The sequence below is a fragment of the Meleagris gallopavo genome, chromosome 1, assembly GCF_000146605.3.
Source record: "Meleagris gallopavo isolate NT-WF06-2002-E0010 breed Aviagen turkey brand Nicholas breeding stock chromosome 1, Turkey_5.1, whole genome shotgun sequence".
Classification (NCBI taxonomy): Eukaryota; Metazoa; Chordata; class Aves; order Galliformes; family Phasianidae; genus Meleagris; species Meleagris gallopavo.
In genome coordinates this window covers 15,885,355-15,904,534 of record NC_015011.2, presented here as the reverse complement: position 1 = coordinate 15,904,534, position 19,180 = coordinate 15,885,355, and the positions used below count along the sequence as shown (strand labels likewise).

The window sequence follows — 19,180 nt, the reverse complement described above, 5'->3', positions numbered from 1 at the left end:
TAATTATACATTAACTCATCATAGGTTCTATATTCCTGATGTCTCAACATACTTAATTATCAACCATCTCACTTCTGTTCAGTATTCTAAACAGCTTCACTGAGTTTTAAATGCACAAAATGGTCGTTGTCACACAATTCATTTCTAGCTTCTGCAGTTGTGATCCTGTGCTTTGTTACTAAAAATAGGGCTGCTTCCAACTACCTGAGCTGGAAAGCTAATTACAGAGCTGGTAAACAGTGCTCCTCCCTGTTGAGCAAATGGCAGAATAAGGAGTCTGTTAATGCATTAGAGCACATGGTCCTGTGGGTCTGAAATCTATCAAGTGTCATTTATTTAATCATCTGAAGCTGTTTGCTTCATGGATAAATTGCATTTAAGTAAATAACTGTTTGACTGTTGGAGCAACAAATCAGAGGGAAAAGGAACAATCGGCTCCTTTTAGGTAAAAGTATTCTAGCTTAATTCTCAGCTCGCACAAACCAATGCAATTTCAGTGAAGTAAATAGCATATTGCTTAGATCAGATAAAAGTCTAGTTCTCTTATTTCCTGCAGAAGAGAGGCTATCAAAAGTCTGTTTGCAATGGACTAAAGAAATTTTACAAGTTAAATCTGTTATACGCAAGCAAGAGCTAGTAACTCACTGTAACAAAGTGCATTCTCTGCTTTAAAGTACTTGCAGCCTTGTCTGCAGCACAGCCATGCACTGCCTAGAGGACATTTCTTGACAGAAGTTCCTCAGGTAGAAGTGACCACAGAGTATAGATCCTCCTCTGCATCCACCCTTGAAACACACGTCTCCATGCTGAATCAGACTGATTCTTTCCATACAGCTCAACACAAGCTTTGTTAGTGACAAGGTTTGGACCAATACACACTCAATAAAATTCATCCTGTTTTCAGCTGTTACTTAGGCAACAATATATAAATAATATACAAGCAGCTGTTACAATCACTGTGATTTAGCTGTGACTCTACAACAAGACTGTAAAGCACCCATTACATTTGTACATCCAAAACACGTTCTGGGGTCAGGAAGGAACATAACCTATAACATTTTTTCTTTTTGAATTCAGAAAACAGGAATAAAACCAGACCGGACCATTCAGAAAAAACATTTCTATTTATCCTTCCTAAGTCTGTAAAAATAACAAGTAAATTAAGCCTCCAAGACTGTATTCCACACATAAGAAAATAGTTTTCTGAAGGATAAGAGTATGCTAGTGAGCATAAAGTATTTGGTCATCATTATGATATACAACAGACATATACCATATGCAATGCATGTATGGACAGAGTTGCTCTCTGACATAAAATACATTATTTGCACAGATCATGTGGGAGAGGAAAGGATGAGCTCCCTCTTCTGTCTCCCATCTTCATGAAATGAAAGGCAAGCTGTCCTCAACCAAGCAAGCTGCTCTCAAAGAAGAGAGGGTTGCCAATTTTTAGTGAAAATCATTAGAGAAAAGAAGATTGAAAATTGTGGACAGAGGTGGAAATCTGTAGTATAAGAAAGAAGAAAATGCAACAAGGAAAAAAAAATAAGGCAAAGAAAGGCCTAAGGAAGTCAGACTACAGAAAATCATTATTATTCCAAAAAATTGAAATGAGAAGAATCCCATAGTAGTAACTGAGATTGGAGAAAAGAAACAGAATACCACCTTTCTCATCTCTAGCAGAAATACACAGAAGAGAAATCTGCAAACCACAATGCAGTCCCAACACCATCTAGCCTAAATCAATGCTGAGGAAGTCAACTCATGTACGAGGACTTGCACAGTTGTCATTTCAGTACATTTCACCAGAACATACACATCTTGTTTCTGTGGTATTCTGTGCATGCACGCATTTTTTGTATTTAAAACCTAAGATAAAGCGTGTGTGGGAGCAAAAGGCTGGACAGTGATGTAAGAATTTGTGTGCATTTGATGGTTTTCATGGCAGAAGCAACAATTTAATGGAATCCTGTCTTTCAATCACTGTATCTTTTTGCATTTTCAGACCTTTGTTTTGACCTAAATGACTACTTTGGACAGTAATCAACATATTTTTGAGGTAGATAAAATGTTCTTACTATGGTAGGAAAAACATCCTTCCACTGATAGCACATTCAAGAAATTAATCCAACAAAAAAGGAAATGTACAACAAAAGAAGTAGCAGGGAAAATACTGCTAATTTCTCCCCAGCATTTGCTCTCACCTTAGGGCAGAGATTTTATAACCCTTAGCCCAGGGATTTTGCCCATTTTTAATTCATTCATTCAGATTTCAAAAACAACACCAGCAGCTACTTTTCCCACGAACCACACAGACCAACTTACAAATTTAAATTACAAATATTTTTACAATTGTCAAGTCACCAACATGATATAGAAAGCTTCCATCTTTCCATTAAGCTAGTATAAATTTTCCAATCTCCTCAACATTTATAAAAACAATTATAAGAAATAAATTAAGCAGGGTAAAAACATAGAATCTGAGTAATCTGTTGAAAATAAGCTTAATTCTTGTAAACAGAAGTTGGCCCTGCTGGATCTCTCTTGAGCAACCACAAAAAAGCCATCTTCAAATTCTCAGCCCTCAGTGAATGAAGTGGATTCAGAACCTTACACGTATTACCACACAGGTAAACTTGCTAATGAGCACAACAGCATATACAAAGTCCCCAGAGACAGAATGAGGTTAACTGAGCAAGCCTATCAAACTGGGGAAGAAGGGAAATAACTAAGCACTAATATATTCCTTCATTCTGCAATTGCCTGAATCAGGAACATGGATTAAATGAGGAAGGATATATGTTAACATAAAATACTGAAGCATATGAAGAAACTTTATCACATGATGGACTAGAAAGTACAGAAGCTTGCTGTACAATAGTAGCACCAATTTTAGAAGATTTAATAATAGACTATCTGCTCATGCCCCAAAAAACTATCAACTAGCCACACCACACTATTAATATGCAAAAAACTCACTGGAAGTACTTTCTGACTGCGGACCAAGTTTCATACAAAGCAGATATTTAATTTTAAAAGGTCACAGAGTAAACATTTAAATTTTTCTTAACAAATCAACAGCTAAAGAATCGACACCCCAGCACAGGGAGCCTGCTGGTAGAAACACAGTAAATACAGACTATCGCCTTACCTCAGCTATGTGTGGCATTGGGTTAAATCCACAGAGGTTACACACAACTTTCTTGCACTCCGTACACGTATTAAAGTTGGGAGGATCCTTAGAACCAATATTTAGTCCAGTTTTACAAAGGGGACAGGACACCTTAGGCTGGCTGGCTTTTTCCTGTTCTGACAGCTCAGCAGGTTTCTTAGCTTCAGCAGCCTGAGGCTTGCTATCTTTAGCCAAACTAGTTTTCTTTTCTAAATCAGATCCCTTAGTCGTTAAAGTGCTATCCACAGTCATCGGTTCCAATTTTTCACTCGCCAGAGGCTTGGTTTCTTTCTTCGTGGGAGCAGCTTTTGGAAGGGGCTGAGCCTGAGTCACCTCTTTGGGAAGTGCCTGAGGGGCTGGAGGCTGTGAAGGAGGCTGGGGCTGCTTTGCAGCAGGTGGAGTGGGGCCTGATGTCTGTGAGCCTGGTTGACCAGCTGTGGAAATTAAACTTGAGGCCTGGCTGAAGATTGAAGCTCCAAAACCAAAAAGTTTCCCAGTAACTGTTTCCTGTGGTGTTGTAGGCTGAGGCTTAGGAGCATCAGTGATGCCTCCAAGATTAAGGCTGAAACGCCTGGATTGCTCAGGAGTTTTCTGAGGCTGCTGGGGTTGAGCTGCTGTCTGTGCTGACATAGGTCTGGGACCTGTACCTGCCTGAGGGCCTTTGGGAGTTGGTTTGGTGTCAGGTTTTGGGGCTGGTTTTGTTTGTACCTTCTTAGGATCATCTTTCACCTGTGCTGGCTCAACAGGCTTCTGAGCTTTAGCATCTGATTTAGCCCCAGACTGAGATGCAAGCTTGGGATCTGATTTCTGCCGAGACACTTGTGGAATTGGTTTGGAATCTGGTTTGTCCCCAGCTGGATGCGTGTCTGCTGGTGGCTTGGTAGTCTCTGGCTTTGGAGAATCTGTCACTTTCTGTTGAGTTGATGGAAGCCGGGGATCTGCCAGATCCTGTTTCACCCCTGGTGCTGCAGAGGTAGGCACAGTATCCATTGTAGGCTTCTGTATGCTGGGTTGGTTTTGCTTCTCTTCAGCCTGCATTGGTTTGGCCTGATCAGACTTTGGAGTAGAATCTATTTGCTGGCCAGTGTCAGAAGGCTCAGCGTGGGCTTGCTTTGATTTTACAGGAGGAGACTCAGGCATGGATGGTTGCTTTTTCTGTGGTACAGGCTTTTTAGAATCTGCTTGCTGCGAAGGATCAGGTTTCGGGGAACCATCCTTCTTTTGACCTGGCTGTGACTGAGGGGAAGGTTTAGCTGTTGAAGGTGGAACTGATGTCTTCTGTTTGGGTGGAGGCAGCTGTGGCCCAGAACCGTGACCTGATGCTAGGTCCCCACCTAACGCTCTTTGCATCTGGCAATTTAAACAGAGCCATTCTTTAATCTGCAAGAAAAAATAATAATTTTAAAGGTATTATAATTAAGCTAAGACGATGTTAATAAAGTGAACATATTAATGGCTTATAATAATGCATAGCTTGTTGCAATATTTCTGTAAAAAGGGAGAAATATTACCACTAAAACTGTTTTGCAATTAAAATGCTCAACTGTTTCTTTTCTGTTATTCTTCACATCCCTGTGATTTGAGCAGTCATTGAGCCCATGCTTCTTATGACTTCACATTCAGTTTACACACAGTTTAATACCAGTGGATTAAAACCTAGCAGAATGAAAAAATATTCTGAAATTTCATGAGGCCCAGCAGTGAGTCATTTACAGCAACCATTTGCCAGAACAGGAAAAAGAAAAAAGAGCCAGATTCTGGTAAAATAGTTTGACAAATCAAGTTCGCTGACAGCAAACAATAATCCTAGTTAAAACAAAGAAAATGCATAATTATCTTTAAGTGTGCAACTATCAAGCTCTTCACATAGTTTATGGTTTTGGTAATTTATTACAGGGCACCCATATTAGTAATGTACATGTATCCAGTGAATTAGGCACAGAAGTGAGTTAACAGACACCACATGCACCACATGTGATAGAGACCCACATTTTACCACCAGTTTCAGAGGGCAAGCCTTTATTCGGAATCAATAAGGGGCTTTCTCTAAACACTGATGTTGGGAATCATAATGATTTTTTCCCAAAATTCATTTGTAATTAGAAGTTCCTAGGGCAGTTACTGGGATTTTTCTCTTTCCCAAAACACATTATATGAGAGGGATGCCTATTTTCTACTTAATTCCAAAATAAAAATAAACAAAATATATATATAAAAAAAGTAAAAAAAAAAAAGAAAGATCCCTAGGCAGGCAACCCTTCCTTTGCATTTGTATAGTCTCACAATCTGAGGAAGCATCAAACATGTTAAAGCAACACGTGGCCAGGAAGTATCACGTGCTATTTTCCACATCTTCCATTGCTAGCAGAAACATTATAGGCAGCAAAAATGCCATTCAATATGGCATGGAGTCCCATGGGCCTGCAAGTAGATACCTAATCCACTCATCTGCAGCCCTACTTCTGTTCTTTAGTCTGTGTATGAAATTCAGCGTACCAGCTATGATATTTGCATGCACCATTAGAACAGAGGAAAGCTACAATTAGAAGGACACAGAATAGAAGACTTTGCCCCTAAGGGTGAAGATTTCTGGATCCTGTTTCTTACTCTGGTCTGAAATCTCTCCATAACATAGGATGAAACTGGAGATTATATATATAACATGTATTTTGGCTGTGTAATATCAGAGTTCATAGAAAAAAAAAATATATGTGATGTCATGGAATGAAGCAATACATACATTCTTTTGTCATGTCTTGCCAACCTGACATTTTTCAGCAGAAAAAATAATGAACAGTTGGATACAGTTTCCCAAAAGAGTTACTCCAATTATTCTGATACGGTATACACACACTCTGAATGAGCTCACTGATACTAACAGATTCACAAAGAGATGCACAGTTCTGGCCCCAGCTGCAACTTTACAGTAATTAAGCCACTATTCATAATAATACTGCTTTTATCTTCCATTCTCAGTACATTTTTTGTTTTTACAATTGTTTTAACAATTTTCTTACCTATGTGCAACCCAGACAGCAAATTGATGTTAAAAGGTGAAACCAACTGAAACAAAACTGCAGCACTTGTTTCAGCTCTGCTCTGAATTGCTGAAGGAATTCACAACTGCACAGAGGACCTAAGCAATGATGACATTTAGCTCAACAATCATGTTATTTGATTGGTGCTCAGTTCCCAAAGAAGCCCTCTGTCCAAGAGAGAATTTCAGCAGTAGTAAGTCTTAATTAAAAGAGTTGATTTTTAGATATCAATAATCTAATTTAATTATACAGATATTGCTACAATTTCTGGATGAATTCTTTAGTGTTTTCTTGAAGGTTTAGTTTTAATCAAAGACCAAACTCAAGTCACAAACTCTGAATATCCACCTTGGCTGTCATAGTGTTCTGGCTTTGACAGGGTGGCTCACGTTTTCTGTATTAGGGTGGTGTACTCTACTCCACAGTGCAAAAAGAAGACTCCATGAGGAATTTTTTAATGTACAGAGCAAAGCAGGTCTTTTCCCACTAACCACAGGTCTTCTACTGATATCTGGACAATGCATTTTGCATAGTAATTCACTGCTCCTGTATTTGAAGGAAAGAATTTGATGACACGAGAGGCTTAGAGCTGCCATTGTTCCCTTGCTTCTTTCTGCAATTTCCATTTGTGGGTTTTTGTTGTTTGTTTGCCATTTTTGTTTGTTTGTTTGCTTACTTTTTAAATGAAAGTGCTGCACTCTAAGGTAAGAGCCAGTCCTTTCTAAGTATTAAATATATTGTGTGTGTTCTGTTCCATTTTGCAGTGAAACCATGGGTTAACAGGTACCTATCTGCTCCCACTCAGAAGCTGAGGATCTTCCAGTAAATTTGATTTTAAGTCACTGTGAAAACTTCAAAGACTCAAAAATAGCTGCAGGTTTGAGTGAGGCTACAGAAGAAATAGACTGGACATTTCTTATGTTTAAAGTGGTCAAATTCAGACACATTTACAAGCATTTAGGTTTCAATAGATAGCTGGTTCAATCTGACCATAACATCTAACTGGAGTCTAAACAAAAATAAATTCTGTGCTACATTTTTTTTCAACAAAATTTGTGCAGAAGACAAAACTTGCAATCTCTAAAATGTTTTGTTGTTTTTGTTCATTTGCTTTGTCTTAATAAATGTATATGCACATATATGCAAACACACTCAGTATTAAAAGTGAAGCCTTTAAAAGTTAAAATGATTTCATTATTGACATAGCTGGGCTTCCAAATGGAAAATGTAGGAAATTTTACTCCATTTTATTATTATTTTTTTTTTAAATCTTTCTGGTTTAGATACAGAACTCCTCCCGTGCTTCTCAGTGGGAGGAATTAAGTGCCAAACCCCTCTATTCATAATAGCTTATACACAACACCTCCAAACATACAAATCTGTACAGATTTTAGTTCTGTGACTGGAGCCGCAGGAGGTCAGAATGAAGTGCACTACATGATACTTTTTTGTAACAAACACCAGCCTGTTCTCTACTGCAATTACAGAGATTTTAAAAACTTCAACAGGAGCAGGCTTCTGTTAAACACACATTGACTTTGAGTGTTATTATGCTGGATGCAAAACTTAGTAAAACTTAGTAAAGTACTAATGCTCATCTATCCTTAAAGGTCTCACTGGACAGCAGTGAGACAGACAGAAATACATAGAAAATGTATTTCTCATCTCTCCATCTAGAATTAAAAGGCAAAACTTTCCATGACAAAACAAAACACACAAGCTTTTGTTGTTCCTGTCTATTTACAGAAGTGATTATCCTTTGATGCTGAGAATTCTCTGCTGCCTATTTTTACACTGTAGATGGGGTGTTATCTTTCAGAAGAAATCCATTAGTAATTTCCTTCACTCTGAGAACCATCAAGTGTCATGGCTAGGACTGCAAATGTGATAAACTTCACATAGCTTTTTTTTTTTCTAGATTTAAACCACTGAATACAGAAAGTGCTACCTTGCTTTCCAGCTCAGTGATGTGGAAGCTCTCAAAACAACAAACAAGTTGCTAATATATATTTTATGCATTATCATCCATAACATCTAAAAATTTTAAAAGCTTTGTTTTACCAGTTGGGAGCAGCAAATGAATTTATTAATGATATTTTACTAACTAGAATATTAATGATATTTTACTCCTTTCTGCTAAAGTGTTCAGATTTGTTCTAACTACAATACATAAGCAAAAACAGTGTGAAAACTGTCAGAGAGCAAGTACATTGATTGGCATGCTCAGTTTCTTTTCTTGCAGACGATCTAGGGGAGGAAGAGAATCCAGCTTGATTCAAAGATTCTACATATACAATGAGAGAGATATTTTGACTTACAGATTGTACATATTTCATATAAAAAATTACTGGCACACCATCCATATGAAGCTCTTGGAAGCCATTTTAACAGTTGTTCTGCAGAACAGAGCTGCGTTGTAAAGCAACACATCTCATTCTCACTTAGACTGGCCATTTGTTACTATAAAAAGAAACACTAAAATATGCATAAAATATTAAGATCTCTTTACATCACCACAGAAACACAAAGATTTATAGAGGTTTCACACTGCCAAAAAGATGGAAAGGGACTTTGTTTACAATGCTCAGCTCTGCCCCAAAGCTTTATAAAAGAAATTATGCTTCTAGTCTGGAAACATATCAGCTTATTTGGTACCCAACAACTTCAGAGAGAAGGAAAGTAAGGAATCCAGATTTGGCTCTCAGCAGAAATTTTTGACAAGATGATATGAAAAACATGAAAATGAAAACACTTGAACCCATGATTTTATGCAGCTTCAAGTAAGGCAGAAGAATACTGTAAGAGAGAAGAAACTAGACCAGAAAATCCTGTTCTGAACAAAAAAGAGCTGCTACCACAAAACAACATAAATTTGTATTCCGACATACAACTGGAAAGGTCTTCTAAGCAAGACTGGGCAATTCTGGAAAGAAAAGGTCTCCTTCTACACCATCCCTCCATAAGATCTCAGCAACTCATAATAATCACAGTGAAATAAACATGTAACTATTGTACATTATGCAACTGATACTCATTGGAGGCAAGAGTTAATCACTGAAAAATAAATATTTATCTTCCTTTAAGATACCAGCTGTAAGAGGTGACTGGGGAGCTTATCAGGAAACACCAACTCAAAATGCTGACAAAAACAGTGCTAAGTTCATCTGCAGCATGTTCCTCAGGTATCAATTGCACAAACTGCAGTAATGGTTATGAACACTGTAGCTTGCACCTACACCAATGTTCAAACAAACTTTAAAAAAATAGCCATTCAAAGACCATTTTAAATGTTGCTTTCAACTCAAAGTTGTTCTAAAACTACCAAAATGTAGTTGAATTGTATTATACAGTTATCACAATCCTATCATACTCTGATATTCTGCTTAAATTACTAACACAAAAAGCTATAGTTTGCATATGAAGCATGGGTTTTTGGGGAGCTATTATTCTATGGCCTATATAGTTAGAACCATAAAATAGCCAACATAATCCTTTTGAGAAATTTTTTTTTTTAACACCAGTATTTCAGAATCTCTGAAAGTGAGTTTTTACAGCCAAGCATGTGTTTAAGCCACCTGACGCATCAAAGAAGAAAAAAGAATTTTTAATACAGTTCAGGCACTGCACCACTCATCACTGCAATAAATGCTGATTGTTTTCATTAATTGCATCTAGATTCAATATACTAGAAATACATAAATGATACGCAAAGAATAGAATTGCAATTCAGGAGTGCAGCAAAGAAAAGGTTAACAAAGTTCATCTATGCTGCACAGAATGATCTGAGGGAGTACAGCAGGGATCTGAGTAGGGATTATACTGTCTGCTGGGAGCAGGGTTGGGCCATGCTTCCTGCCCAGTGATTTCCCAGCAAACAGCATCCCCACATCACATGGCCTAACATAGTAGTAAATTACAGTTGCTGAGCAACAGTAATCCTGGTGCAGATGGCTCACTGCAGTTGACATCTTTAGCTATGCAGATTAATTTATTATTTACTTGTGTTAAAAACTGGACAGGACAGTTATCTGGACTAGTGAGGAAACACTGAAATATATTGTGTAACATTGTCAAGCTGAAAAAACATGGATAAAATATTTGTCATATGTAGCTGTGTGCTTCTTCCTATGTTCTGACCCTTTCCTAAAATAACAACAAAAACAACCAAGGCATCAATACATTAATACAACTAATCATAAATACAAAACAGCAATGTAAGCAAGCAGTATTTTCAAAGAGAAATTATGTGGGAGCGTGTTTAAGAGTATTCCACACACAATATTCTGTACTAGGGACAGAAATAAAAGAACAATACCAACTTCATTTTATCTCCAAAATTGCAGTGTCAGTGGTACCCTTTGAAGCAACGCAAGTATTTCACTCAAATGTACCCCAAATTTTTATAATCTTTAAAAGACTACCAACTAAACAAAGCTTGTCTTATACTTTGTGACATGCTACTATTCAAAGTCACAGCAGATCTCTTTCTGTTTATATCTCATTTCCAGGCCATGTTGCATCCTGGTTCATACACCCTACTACAACACAGCAGTGCCTAGACTAAACTGCATGGAATATGTGAATTCAAACAATAACTTCCTTCACTATCATGTTATCTGCAAAGATTTAGCACAGTCATTTTTATTTCTATTACAAATATAAGCAAAATTCATTTGAATTCACCTCAGGAATAACAGACATATTCCTTAAGTAGTGCTTTAAATTATTACATATTCATTTCCCTGTAAAAGCTAATAATAATAACTGAGGAAAATGAATGCCCTTCTGCTTAAATTCTCGTTAGTTCCTGAACACATTTCATGTCCAAGCATTTACTACTGCTTAGGATACTTGGAGATGTAGCACATTAATAAAAACAGATACCAAAAATAATTGTGAGCATCTGAACCAAATTATTATACTGTTAAGTTACCAATGGATGCAGTAGGATTGTACATAAAAATGGCTTCAGAAAGAAAAAGGAAAATATCAAGTGTGTAGTACCTGGAGCAACTGATAGGGAAATTTCCTACCTCTACTGAAAGGAGAAAAATACTGACATCATCACTTTCATCACTTCCCCTCCACTCGAGAAACAAACAAACAAAATGTTTTTATACTTCATGTTGAAATGGGGGAAGGATGAATGGGGAGACAGAGAAGGAGCAAGACCAGTAAAACATTCTATGTGGTGCAAAATCAGGCAGTGCAGGCAAGGTGTATGTGAGGGACAGGCTTGCCTGTACAGAGATTGCAGTTTGTGATGACACTTCATCCTGTGGGTAAGGATGAAAGTACAAGCAAATAAAGTGGATGTCATTGTGGGAGTCTACTAGAAGCCATCAGCTACGATGATGACACCAATGGAACACACTCCCCAGGGCAATGGACATGGAACCAAGCTACCAGAGTTCAAGAAGCATTTGGACAACAGGCATATGGTTTAGAAATTTGCGTGGAGCCAGGAGTTGGACTCTAACATCCTTATGAGTCCCTTTCAATTTTGATTATTCTATGATTCTTACTAGTTCAGTTTAAAACTTACCTCAGTTATCAAACATGTGCACTGGTCACTGGTCACATCTATAACAGTTTGCACTTTTTTGCCTAGCTTCATCAAACAAATGTTTAGCCAAATGGATAGTCTCTCAGATGGCCCTGCTCATTTCAGAAAGCCTACTTCTAATTCAGATCATCTACTCAACTGAATCTTTTTAAATTTAGTGCTGGCTTCTGATGCTAATGGCTGATAGGAATGGCTGATTTTAGGAAAACAGATTTTTTTTTTAATTAAAAATTATCATCATGTAATAAATTAACACACCTTCCACAAGTTTCTGATGTACGTAAAAGAAAAAAGGCACAGAGTACCAATCAATAAACCTGTTTATATAATTTTCCCCAGTACTTTATGCAACTGTTGCTAGGCACTTGTGCCATGGTGATGAGTGAGGTACAAATACCTAGACAGATTACTGAGACATGTTACTGAACACATTATGTATGGCATATTTTCTCTCTGGACCACTGTGCAAAACCAAGATACAGTCTATTCCTTTTCCCTAGGGGGACAGCAATGTCAAATGGTTCAGAAAAACAGTTCAAAGGATCTGTCCTTGTGGCAGTAAAGTATCACTTTCTGCTCAGAGTTCCATAGTTCTCTCTAGTGAGTAAAAAGAGATCTAGTACATGTACTACTGCATCTTGTATAGACAAAGGTGAATACACATACAAAAAAAAAAAAAACAAAACAAAACAAAAACTCAGCACTTTCTACAATGGATTCTCAATGCATGCAAATAATTCCTGAGAGAGTTTGTAAACCTTACTATATTCTTACCAGAATCAGCTAGAAATACCGAATATAGAAACTTCAAAAGATTTACTCCGGAGAATGAATCCACTCTGCTAGTTGTGAAGACAAAACTATCCTGTAAAACTTATAAGATGTCAAGGAATTTAAGGTGGTAGTTCAAGCAGCTGTATAGAGGAAAATGTCAAAAAAGATGTAATATCAATCTTTCTCTAAATAAATGCCTTTTATTCTCTCACTGCTGCTTTGGAAGTATTGCTTTAAAACAGAAAAACAAAAATGATAAAAATAGAGGCTAAAAAGGGCGTGAAAAGGGCAACAATACAGAATTACAGAATCATGAAACTTGGCAAAAAAGATAGCGGGGTAAGTCAAAATGTAACAGTAAGAGAAGATAATATCAGAAACTGTGTGAGCAAGAGAAAGACTTGTTTTTGTTCAGTAATGTTTCAACGTAAGGATCCAAAGTAAGAGTAACCAAAAGAGAAGACACCATAGTCAAGAGAATTGACAGCTAAGACAAAATCATGGTTTTTGTGCTAGACAGGAAAAAAATGTGTGAATGAACAAACTTTTGTTAATAAATCTAAATATTCAAATGAGAAACGTTTGAGAATATTTCAAGTAGGAACCTTTGCAGATGAAGCGATTCAAATTTTCTTATCTGCCAGAACAGGTTCTATTACTTCACTCCAACTGTTCAATAACACAGTCAGATGTGACTTTCATTGCACTTCACTGAAGATAGGAGCAGGACACCCACAAGGAAGTTTCACCAAGACAGCTGGTGGTGCAAAGCTTAGCAAATGAGAAAAATCTGAGTGGGAGTTAAGAGATTAGAAGTAATAGCTGAGTAAATTAGATGTCCAATACCTCCATTTACTGAAATGCTTTCATCATGAAATAAATGCATATCCTGTGTTTATTTCAATGTGTAATATGAAATGCAAATTTGCTTTTACATATGTATGTAATCAGTTAGTCTTAAATACAGCTGTATTTATTGTTTTAAAGCCCTGAATTTCACATACAGAGTATCCACTTCAAAAACTAGTAGTTTCACAGAATTTACTTTGAGATCTTCTTACATAAACACCCTTTCTTTCTCTTTCTTCAGATCCACTTCACTTAAACATACCAAACTTGTCAATCATTTCCACAGAACATCTGAAGTTCCTAAAAGAAGCTGAGCTCAGAGCTCTGAGGAAATCACTAAGGGAAATAGAAATAAGCATCCAGAAATAAATCTAAGAAATTTTGATCTAAAAAACATTGTTTTCTTAAAAAAGTTCCTCTGCAATGTGATAACATTAATTGTTCATAACATAATAAATCTTTTCTTCCACTTTCTTCAGAATGACATGCTGGGCAGTAGAGTTCCAGGTTTAATATAATATGGGTTTTTGTTTGTTTGTTTGTTTTTTCCCCTTATATCATATATAATTGATAATATAATCTCCAAGTTTGTTAGCAGTTGCTCTGACATTTCTGCACTGCTGTTCAAGACATCTCTCTCACAGTCCAGTAGGTCTGCAATCTTAATTCTGAATTTCACTAAATTCCAACAAGAGAATACACTGCTAAACAATTCAGTGTGCTATCTGAATCTTTCAGGTTTAACTTAGACAATTTTAACAACAAATCAGCTAATTGTTACCAGCTGCAAAAAACTACCTGTTTGTTACCAGGCGCCAACCTAAAAATATCACTAATAAACACACAATGAAATGCAATCTAACAAAACAGCAGTATTCTTAAATCACTGCAATACACATCAAACAAGAAGTGTAGTGAAGGTGTGCAGTCTCCATCCTTAGAAATACTCAAAACTGGACAGGACACACTCCCAAACTATCTGCTTTAGGTGATCTGTTTTTAGCAGGAAGTTGAACTACACGACCTCCAGCCCCCAGTAACCTTATTGATGCTTCAATTCTATGATTTTAAATCTAGGGATACTTGTCAGACTGAAAATAATGTCTATACCTTCTTCCTATTGCCATCTGTTTTGGTATTAATTTAGCTGAACAGAAGGCAAAACCAAACTCCCCAAGCCCCCCCCTTCTGGCTGCTTTATGACTACTTAGTCTTTATCATCAGGTCAATTTCTATAAACTGATAAAATTGCTGTTGTTGGGGAAAAACAAAGCAAACAGAAAAAACCTGTATCACAAAATGAAAATTAGAGTATCAGGATGTATTAGTGGACATTCAAGAAATAAGATATCAGATCATCACATGAAGTCTTATTCCTGTGCACAGCAAGTAAAGTCCATATATATGTATGGGCACATAAATCAAGCTAGTGCAAAATATATCAGGCTAACGCGAGCTCATTTAAAGTACTAATATCAGTTTCTACACCATTTCTATGCTGTATAATTACAGCTAGAATGGTAATCAAAGTTAGAAATAGTCCACAGAGATCCCTTAGCATCACACAAAATGAAATAACCTGAGTATCACAGAGTCAAAATTCATGACTCAGGCTTTCAGCTAATGAATACCAATGCAGTTACAAAGCAAATCCACCCCAAGTTCTTTTCTGAAACCCACAGTGAACCTATGAACGTAGACATTTTCATATTCAATTGTTTATTTAGTTATGTACATATTTTACGCAGCTTTTTAGTACTTTATGTATTCATGAATGTATTAGCACATGACATGTCTGATTTTAAACAAAGAAAAGGATTAATTTAAAATCAAGCAAAATTTTTTAAGAATTCACAGTGGTGTTCCCCTTTTTTATATGAAAAAACGAGAACATATTCCTAAATACTATACAAACAGTGAACCATTACCTTCCTTTTCATTATACCATTACATTCTTTTTCATCTTTTAACAGTAAGGGTGACAGAGCACTGGAGCAAGTTGCCCAGAGAGATTGTGGAGTCTCCTTCTATGGAGGTATTCAGGACCCATCTGGACACCCACCTGTGCGACCTACTGTAAGTCGCTTTAACGGAGGGGTTGGATTTGATGATCTCTTGAGATCCCATACAACCCCTTTGATTCTGTGATCTCCTCTTACTTGTAGGCATTTTCCTAAATAGCATGATTATTTCTCTGAACTCATTAAGGCCTTAAATGGTCATTATAATACACTGTAACAAATCTGATGTTTCGGCATAATGAAGGGAAACTTAATTTTGTGCTCTGGTAATGAACATCAGTTTAAAAGTTACTCACCTCTGTAATATGAGGGTTAGGATTAAATCCGCACAGACTGCAGACTACAGTATGACACTGTGTGCATGTGTTGTAATTGGCCTTCTCTGGCGTGTGCAGCAGCAGCTCAGTGGTAGTGCAAAGAGGACAGAAGGTTTTCTTTGGGGTGGATTCCACAGGCTGGGCAGTGCTGGCTTGTTTTTGCTGCAAGGGCTTTTCAGACCCTGGTTGCTGGCCTGGTGGCTTTGTAAGTCCTGGTTGTTGTGCTAAGGACTTTGTGGCACCTGCAGTCTGAGAAGATGGTTTTGTAGGCCCTGCCTGTGGTGGTACTTGTTTTACAGGCCCTGTTTGCTGCAGAGGTGGCTTCCCAGGTACAGGCTGCAGTGGTTGTTTTGCAGGTCCTGTCTGCTGAGCAGTTGGCTTCTCAGATCCAGGTTGCTGTTTAGGAGGCCCTGCTTGCTGGGCAGATGGCTTTACAGGACCTCCTTGCCTTGCCGGCTGTTGAGATGGTTGTTTTACAGGTCCTGACTGTTGTGATGATGGTTTTGTGGGAGGTGGTGCCTGGGATGATGTTTTAGCACTATCTGGTTGCTGCGGCAATGGCTTTGTGGGGCCTGCTGAAGTTTTTGCAGGCTGACTAGGCTTTGTTGGTTCTGATTGTTGGAGTTGAGATTTTTGTGGTCCACGTGGCTGGGGTGGTTGTTTCGCTTGTTCAACCTTAGAGTCTCCTGGGTGACCAGGGCCTGATTTCTGAACTTGCTTTGGTTCCCCAGATTGCTGCTGCTGAGGCACTGGTTTGGAAGACTCAGTTTGCTGAGGGGTAGGTTTGACAGGTCCTTGTTGTTGAACTAGCTTCGGAGACTGTTGCTGAGATGGATGTTTTGCAAGACCCCTCTGCTCATCAGGTTTCCCCTGCTCTTTCTGGGTAACCTTTTGTTTCCTACCAACTTCCTCATGGGCTGCATCTGAATCTGATATCAAATCAAAAGGATTGAATTTATTCACAACTGAAGTGACTGCGCTCAATGGATTGGCTTCTGAAAGAAAACTGGGCATCATACTTGGCTTCTGCTCTTCTTTAAAATCAGTCCTGGACTTTGATTCCCTTAGACTTATAGAAGAGGGACTCCGTCCAGGTGCTCGTTGTTCTGTCTTCAGCACATCTACTGTTCTGCTTTTACTTAAACCTGGTCCTGGATCTGGAGGCTTACCTGCTTGCCTTAGATGAGGAGTTGTATCAAGATCAGGATGCCTGCAAAAAGGAAGTGAAATAAATTAAAACAATGTAAACTATTAGGGAAAAAAAAATAGTTAAAATAATCTGTATTTGTGCCCCTAGAAATGCTTAGGTAACAATGTGAAGATCCTCAGGTGCTCAAGCGTCTGCAATTCCAAGACTTACAACAGAGTGCATATGATAAGTATTTAAACAAAAATTATTTTTCTATAAGGGCATATGCAAATATTAATTCACAGACTGGCTTAGAAAATAATCTCATACAGCAACTGTGTTTAACCAGATAATTTTCTCTTCAGAATGATGAAGAATTCAGAGCTACAACTCCTATTTTACCAAAATCCAAACTATTAACTTTCAACTCCAGCCCTTGGGATACAAACGTGGGAAGACAAAGACGACCAAAAGAAACATGTTGGAGAATTAGCAGATCAAAGCAGAGCCATACACTCAAAAAACACACATATTAGTAACTGCTGATGTACTTATATTCTGGCTACTTGTACAAAGTTTTGATATATTTACAATGTACTATACAGCAAGGATTAAAACTCCTAGAAACGCAGGTACATTCAGAAGTATGCAGGTTCTTTTTGTCTGTTTTTGGCAGGGAAATATTTTCACTACCATCTATCCACTCATTATCAGAATATTCCAACCAGATGAAACAGATGACAGTACACAGAGTATGTATCAAAGCTTTCTTTTTTTCAAATAGAACTATCAAAGAGCCTCCTCCCAGCATCACTGAAAAAATTCACATTGCCCATCAATAATAAAACTATTTTCTAACAGTTACACTTTGCCTTGTTTTCATAAAGGATAAAAGAAGGCTAAGAAAATAGGAACCAAAGTCAAGATCATGTCATTACATGCAGCATGGTATTCTATTTGTTGCTATACTCAATTGCAGCTTGAGGACATCATACTGCATGCAGTGCTGTTGCGAAAGGATGTAGTAAAATATTCTATTCACTGCTATCACTGTGCTTTTGCTGGAAAATATGGTGTTCCTTCAGTACCACAGCAGTGTCGCAACTATAAAATTTTCAGTTTTCACTTTAAGAGATCCACTTAACTGTGAACTTGTTTTTGAAGACACTACATTTCTTTTGGGGCATTCATACCAAAACAATCACTTTTTAGATTTAATTCCATTCCATGAGAAAACTGTGCAGTAACTTTTTTTATTATTATTTCTATTAAGATTTTTAGCAGAAGGCTACAGAATGATATATATTAGATACACTGAAGACTATATTTTACACTGTTAATATTACAATGGACTTATTATTACTGCTGATTAATATTTTGAGTTTTCATTGCCTACCTAATAATGGCAAAATACTAATGGGTAAGTAGTAGCAATTTCTACAATTTTTAATTATCTCATGTGATTTTATCATAATCTTTCATGTTTGTTTGGTGTTTGCTTTTTTGGGTTTTTTGTTTGTTTGAAAATTAAAAATTTTCACATGGAATTGTATTTTCAGCTTTCCATACCTCCATTTACTCTTTTCCACTTCTTGAAAAATTCTTGGCCTTAAATCTGAGAAGTTTACAGTCTCAGTGTGTAACTCAAGAAATGGAGAAGGTGTGTTTCCACTGACATTAGTAAACGTTTGTTAGCTCATTGTTCATGATGAGGATAATTCACAGAAGTCCAGTGATAATTTAATTCCACTAGACATTTGGCATTTTTGCTATGTAGAGAAAACAAACAACCGTAAACTTTAATTAGAAGCCAGGCAGGTCTGTCTTTTTTTTTTTTTTCTTGCAATTTAGATAAGCACTCTAGACTTATCTGAGTAAGTACTACTTGCTAAGTGAAATCATTTCAACTATTCTATCAGTGGTACTCTGGTACACTTCCAGCATTCACATCTGGAATTGCTGAAAAGAATAAGTCAGCAATGCAAAACAGACAGGAGAAAAAAAAAAAAATGGAAAAGGATCAACAGTACTTAATCAACAGTTTTAATTCAGGTCAGGAAACATGGAACCACAGCCAAACCTTACAATGTGAAAGTGGAAGAAGAAAATAACTGTTTATAGAAATTGAACTAGGACATTAACAAGAATAAATAACTGTCAGTTCCTATTGGCATGGAGTTCTCATTCAGCTTTCATTTTTATCAAAATAATGCAATCCATAAATTTCCACCTGTTCATATGTCAGAATTTAAAATGAGATTACAACCCATGAATCTACTGAATTAAAAAAAAAAAAAAACTGATGCTGGTGTAT

The 19,180-nt window shown here is 37.2% G+C and overlaps 1 protein-coding gene across 1 annotated transcript; it reads right to left on the bottom strand.

Annotated features, from left to right (window-relative positions):
• On the bottom strand, nucleotides 1-17,970 carry LOC104909221 (protein piccolo-like). Its single transcript, XM_019611807.2, has 2 exons — nucleotides 15,717-17,970; nucleotides 1-4,552 (listed from the first exon to the last, which is right to left on the bottom strand). The coding sequence occupies exons 1-2, from the start codon at nucleotides 16,752-16,754 to the stop codon at nucleotides 3,140-3,142; spliced, it is 2,451 nt and encodes an 816-aa protein (XP_019467352.1). The 5' UTR covers nucleotides 16,755-17,970; the 3' UTR covers nucleotides 1-3,139.
• Nucleotides 17,971-19,180: the final 1,210 nt, after the last annotated feature.

Bases quoted from the DNA above. Each gene is read 5' to 3' on its own strand.
- LOC104909221 (XM_019611807.2), bottom strand. From the start codon at position 16,754: ATGATGCCCAGTTTTCTTTCAGAAGCCAATCCATTGAGCGCAGTCACT. The intron at 4,553-15,716 runs GTGAGTAACTTT...TTTTTCTTGCAG, and splicing joins CTAACCCTCATATTACAGAG to ATTAAAGAATGGCTCTGTTT.